The sequence below is a fragment of the Syzygium oleosum genome, unplaced genomic scaffold, assembly GCF_021117445.2.
Source record: "Syzygium oleosum isolate NSW1041296 unplaced genomic scaffold, Sole_v2.1 Sole_v2.01, whole genome shotgun sequence".
Lineage (NCBI taxonomy): Eukaryota > Viridiplantae > Streptophyta > Magnoliopsida > Myrtales > Myrtaceae > Syzygium > Syzygium oleosum.
The window spans coordinates 28,277,990-28,284,543 of NW_026607485.1; the positions used below are offsets into that span (position 1 = coordinate 28,277,990).

General features: G+C 40.4%; 1 protein-coding gene across 1 annotated transcript; it reads left to right on the forward strand.

Annotated features, from left to right (window-relative positions):
* LOC115667635 (uncharacterized) lies at positions 1–5,133 on the forward strand. The gene is made up of 14 exons (XM_056312383.1): positions 1–179; positions 912–1,071; positions 1,207–1,464; positions 1,711–1,885; positions 2,059–2,120; positions 2,237–2,400; positions 2,483–2,580; positions 3,231–3,289; positions 3,376–3,510; positions 3,588–3,835; positions 3,938–4,097; positions 4,318–4,393; positions 4,475–4,525; positions 4,736–5,133. The coding sequence occupies exons 1-14, from the start codon at positions 109–111 to the stop codon at positions 4,951–4,953; spliced, it is 1,935 nt and encodes a 644-aa protein (XP_056168358.1). The 5' UTR covers positions 1–108; the 3' UTR covers positions 4,954–5,133.
* The last annotated feature ends 1,421 nt before the right edge of the window (positions 5,134–6,554 follow it).

Genomic DNA, 6,554 nt, shown 5'->3' on the forward strand with positions numbered 1-6,554 from the left:
GAATGTGTGTGGATTAGAATAAGAAAGTTTCCACCTTCTCCTTCCTTCCTTCCTCCTTTGCTGCGTTCTTCCACCTCAAGACCGACCGACAGTTCATCACTCTCGGTGATGAAGCTCTCCCTCTCCACTTCCCTCCCTTCCTTCTCCTTCTTCCTCTTCTTGTTCCTGCTCGTTCTCAGGTGAAGCTCGAATCTCTTCCAATTGGGTTTTGACTTTTTCCTTCAATGCACGACTAGAAGGCAGGCAGTTCCGAACTTACGGGGACGAGGGTCGTTGTGTTTTTCGTTTTGTAACGCGAGTTAGGGACTTACCCAATAAGCTCCGGTAGCTCTTTTTGCTGATCTATAACTCTGTGATGGTGGAGATATGACGGGACGTGAGAATTGGAGGTCAACGCGTTTGTTGAGAGTCCCGTGCGAGAGTTTTGCAGAAACAGTCGCGGTGATTGTTGGAAACTGATTTGTTCGTGTGTCCGTTGGTTTATGAGGATTTGGGTTGGTCTCGGATTTTGCATTTTGAGTCTAGTGAGGGTAATTGTGAGACAGAGGATGGGCTAAATCAGATAACCGTCGGAGTCAACATACACCTTTCTTTTGTTTTTGGTAAATTTTTGGTTGTGAGTTGCTTTTTTTAGATTGCTCTGTGTCAATTTCTGTGCTTTTGATTCTGTTGTTACTATTTTGCTTGAATCACTGTGGCACTATCAAAAATGGTGTTTTGATGTATTTTGACAACATTGTAAAAGTTCATGTGTAAAACCTTTAACTTAAACTATAATGTGGGTTGGAATCTTTGTATGTATATGGGAATGTATTTCCTCAGATGTTCCGAAAAATTTTTGCGCGACATCTGAAGTATTCAGTAATTCTAATCAGGTGAAGCAATTGGTAAGACTAATTTCAATTTTTCAGTGTCTCATCTGAACCTTTGCGTCGAAAGGATGAAGAGCGTGCTAGCACCCCGCCAAGAGGTTGGAACTCTTATGATTCCTTTGGCTGGGCCGTCTCCGAGGAAGAGTTTCTGCAAAATGCGGAGATCCTTTCCCAGAAGCTACATGCTCAGGGATATGAGGTCATATCTGTACGACTGTCACATTATATTGATAGATTGTCAGTTTTTATCTAGAATAGCAAGCGATTCTTAGTGAAACTTAAAGCATTTTCTTCTCTCGTCCTCACTTTTGTCTCTTCCCTCAAAACTACGCAGTATGTAGTTGTCGACTACCTTTGGTACCGAAGAAAAGTGCCGGGCGCCTACGTTGATTCTCTGGGATTCGATGTGATTGATGAATGGGGAAGGATGATCCCTGACCCAATTCGATGGCCTTCGTCTAGAGGTGGGAAAGGGTTCACCGAAGTCGCAAATAAAGTCCATAGCATGGGTCTAAAGTTCGGGATACACATCATGAGAGGAATAAGCACGCAAGCTGTCAATGCCAAGACTCCTATCTTGGATACGACCACGGTTTGTTCATTTTACTCGTAGGCTTTCATCTGCTGATTTTCTCTGTGTTGCACAAAGCCTTCTTTTAGACAAGATTGATTATCATTGGTGTTAAAATTACTCATGAGAGTGAGTTCCTTTAAACTATTTATGTTTGCTGTTATCAAAATAGACTGGTCTGCTGCCATAGTCTTAGGAAAAGTATCAATCGTGACCCTTGATTTTCTCTGAAATAACTTCTTTACTTCTACTCTGTTTCCATACTAGGGAAGTGCATATCAAGAGTCCGGTCGGGTTTGGCATGCACAAGATATAGGGATGAAGGAAAAGGCTTGTGCTTGGATGCGACATGGATTCATGAGCGTAAATACTGACTTAGGAGCTGGAAAAGCCTTCTTGAGGTCGCTTTATCAGCAATATGCATCATGGGGCGTTGATTTCAGTGAGTTGATCAGGAGTTTTGTAAATTTTTGGGGCTGCCGATCACCTCTTAAATTCAACTGCTTCAATTAGTTTAAAACAATGATTTAACTAAATAATGACTGTTGATGAAATTAATTTATGAATGGTTTCAATCACTATCTTTAACACTAATTGTTTATCATTTTCATGCAGTAAAAAATGACTGTGTATTTGGCGATGATCTGAACATAAATGAGATCACGTACATCTCCGAGGTGCGATATGATGGCTCTTTATCTTTTATTCACCTATTCAACACTGTCCTTTCTATTACTGAGATCCTGCAAATGAAAACTGAGGCGGCTACACTGTCCGATGTGGCCTTGCACAGGTTCTAAAGGAGCTTGACCGTCCCATCCTGTATTCTCTGTCTCCTGGAACTAGTGTTACACCAGATATGGCAAAGCCTGTGAGTGGATTGAGCAACTCGTACAGAATTACTGCGGATGATTGGGATTCATGGGGAGATGTTGCATCACATTTTGATGTTGCGAGGTGATTTAACATGTGACAGTCGAGCTCAAAAGTCATGGACATACATCACCTATTTTTAATCTGATAATTTATTGTTCATCAGGGACTTCTCTGCTGCTAAAATGATTGGCACCAGTGGCTTGTTGGGGACATCATGGCCTGACCTTGATATGCTACCACTGGGATATCTTACTGATCCAGGTAATAACACTGGGCTTGTCTTATTCTGCGATTAGTTGAAGGTCTGTTGCTCCATACCCTTAAGGGATTGGCTGGACAAATAAGCGGGTATAGCGCTGTTTTAACGGCCTTAGCACTCCATCAAATTAATATTGCTTGCAAATGGGTCAGATTTCTGTTACATAAGGAGCCGAGAGATTACACCCAGTAGTGCAGGTCCTAGCAGATTGCTTTGGATTTTCAGAATAAAGTAATTAACATGCTAGTCATGTGATGTTGTAAAACCTAATGTGCATTGTGGAGCCAGAGAGAGGCTCTGACGTGATAGTAAGGCCCCAGCCTTGAAGGTTATGCCTCAAACGCTCCTTTGGGGTTTCAAGCATGCGGACTCTGTCTGGGTTGTTACACACATAGAGTGAATTCTCGCTGTAGCTTGTGCAAGCTAATGATAAAGCTTCACCTGCAATTTCAGAAGGTGGCAGATGGATAGTTTGAAACTTCACAATCGTGGTTATATGGCAGGCATCAGTAGACAGTGGATGTCAGAGCTCCTTCCTTATGTAATTTTTGCCGTTTGCAAATTATCTTGCATTCATGAACTCCTTGTCACTGTCTATGGAAAAGTAGATGAAGTGATGTATTGCTAAAGTGAAAACTCTCTCAACAATTAGGTTCAAATGAAGGCCCTCACAGGAGATGTAGGCTGAACCTAAAGGAGCAAAGAACACAGGTATGTGTTTAATAAGGATTTTTTGTGACTTTAATATTTTCACCAATCAGAAAATCATATTTCGAGCTAACAGATTATAGTTGTAGATGACTTTGTGGTCGATGGCCAAGTCTCCACTCATGTTTGGTGGAGATTTGAGGAACATTGATGATACAACTTTCAGTCTTATCACCAATCCCACTCTACTCGAGATAAATTCCTATAGCTCAAACAATGTGGAGGCATGTACTCTCTCTTAAGATTCAATAAAACAAACATTTCGAAGCATTTTAGGCTACTTATATGGATAAATTTACAGTTCCCATATATCCGTGGGTCATCAAGTCCAAGAGGTCGAAAACACGGAAGGTATGGAATGTACCCAACGCGTGTGGAAGAGTCAGAGGTAGAGGTTTTCGGTCTGACTAGTTGCAAAGATCCGAAAGCAAGCGGCTGGCTGGTCAAAGGGCTGGACCAAGATTTGGAACGGATTTGCTGGAAAGAGAACATGGAGGGTAGATATGGAGAACCTTTTTGCCTATACAAGAGAAATTCTTTAGTCGAATCGTAAAAATGCTCTCTCCTTTTTCTACTTTTTTCCATTTGCCGTTCTCTTTACTGTAATTTTTCATAGCACAAGTGTTGATATATGCTTGTGCTGGGTAACAGAGACGAAGAAATAATGTATGGGAGGCAATATCAGGGAGCACTTCACTTATTAGCTTCTGAAAATGCAAAGTACTGCTTAAATGCTTCTCCAAGACGCAAAATCACGTCTAGTGAGTTTACAAGAGGCTCATTTTCGCGCTGCACGTGGAATGCTAATCAGGTACGTGTTATTAATAGTTGAAGATCAGCACAGAAGACAAACTTGAGACCCAATTAGAAAAACTCCTATGCTTGTTACATTTTTGGCACCTGTTAATAATATCAAGTAAATGATGTTATTGCGACATTCCATACCACTCTATTTTTGTCTTCGAACTAGAATTCATCATTTGGGTTAGATTCATGCAGAAGATAACAAATGGAATGTTTAATTTTGACAGATGTGGGAGTTTCACGGTAATGGTACGCTGATAAGCAGCTATTCTGGACTGTGCGCTATAATGAAAAAAGTCAAAGGTTATAAGAAGAGATCCTGATCTCAAACACTACAAATCTAATTTTTTGTACGACTTATTCACAGCCAAATTGTTTGTGCAGCTAATGCTGGTGCTGCAGGAGCTCGCTCCTGGATCGCAACTGGAAGATCGGGTTGGATTTTTACCCCACTCCTCCTCTGGCATAATTTGGATGTAGACATTTTTTAATGCAGAACAAAATGCAACATAATCCAGTTTCAAATAAATGGTCAAAGGCCTAATCAGCATATCTTACTAGCTTTGCCAAACAATCTACTTGAGCAAGTATGAGCATTCTTAGACCTTTTTTTGGCTCAGCTAGTTTTGTTCTTATATTATGCAGGAGAAATATATCTGGCCTTTTTCAACCTGAATCCAGACAACATGGTGATAGCCGCAGAAGTCTCCGACCTGGCCAAGGCGCTTCCCGGTCAAAGCGTCACTTCTTGTGTAGGCAAAGAAATATGGAGCGGCACTGACCTTGGCCGCCCGACGAATGACACGATAGCAACAATGGTTGGATCACATGATTCCGCCCTATATGTCCTCAATTGTAATTGATTAGGACAAATAGGTGCGGATAGGTGTTGGTTTCATTTGCATCGTTGCGAAGAACAAATGTTGCTGAATCTGAGGATTACGAAGACCTGCCCTGCTGCAAATTTAGGGGAGCAGGTTTTGTCAATCATGGATTCAAATTATTCATATTGTCAATGAAGTCGGGCCTCCTTTGGCTCAGAATGAGAATCTTATCACTTGACTTTTTGTGCTCAGATAGAAACTTTTATCTTTGAATTTGATCTTAGTAAAATGCCTCGAGACAAGAAGAAGCAAGAAGACGGGATTTGTTATTCCGGTTTCAGCTGCTTCTTTCTTGCTGTTTGCTGTTGCTGTTGCTGTTGCTGTTGCCTCACCAGAATATGATCATATCAAAATATAAGCTTCTACGATGCAAGGAAAGGATCCAAGGGAAGGCCTTTTCTTGAATAATTTAAATGAGTACCGTTAGTTTTCCGCCGTGTGACCTTCATCTGACCGATCTAATGGTTGGCCGAGCGGCACAAGATTAGTTTGCAAACAGAATATCACAAGTTCGATTCCTCAATCTATTCTTTGGTCTTGGCAAAATCTTGATTACTCTATGCAAAAGACAGGTCAAAGCTTACATGTAATATTCTAACTCAGCGGGCAGTTGCTATGTCGTTGGAACCTTAAACTGAACATTTCGATAGTGGATAAGGTAGGTCTCAATTTCGTCCAAACTCCTTTTTTGTCCAAGCAAAGGGACTATCATCTATAGTAGCAGGTAATTTAGTACTACGGGTTTAGCCTACCATGGAGGTCACTTTGAAGAAACACGGGTAATATTACCTGAATCATAAGTTCTTTTACAAAAGTATTAATACCAACAAAAAAAAAATTAAGCTAGTACATTCATGCTACATTTATCCTAAACTAATTTACGTGTCATAGAAAATCTCAAACTGGTATTCGTATGCCACATTTACCCCAAACTAATTTTTCATGTCACAAAAAATCTCAAATTACCAAAATCTTAGATCGAGAAATTTTCTAAAATCTACTAATTTTCCGTAAATGCTCCCTCACGTTTCAAAAACCTGCCAAAATCCCTAATTTTGCCCGGGATAAATATGGCATGGATGTACTAGTTTGGAACCTTTTTCAAAGCGAAGAATAGTTTGAGGAAAAAGCGACGTGGGAGTACCCGTTTTCGAGATTTTTCGTGACATGAAAATTAGTTCGGAAAGATTGTAAAATGAGCGTATCAGTTTGCGATTTTTGGTTGCCCTAGTCTTTCAAAATGATGGGAAGACAAATACAGAGTCATTTTCATTCATTTTCAACAGTAGGAAAGAAAACTGAGAAAACACTTTGTTCAGAACCATACGCAAACAGTGGTTTTGCCTTCTCGTTTGAGTCAAATTGGACTCACACAAATTCGGACAAAAGTAGGCATCTCCATCCATGGATGACGGGGCAACCTTCTCTTTTGCTTTGTTGTTCCTTGATAAAATTTGACTTGTGGATGGGTTAATGATGATCTTTTTATACTATATTTTCACCAATAGTTGGTCGAGGCGGCGAAATTATTGGACATCTTAAATGGGGTTTATTATTATAATCTTTGTCCTCCAAAGATG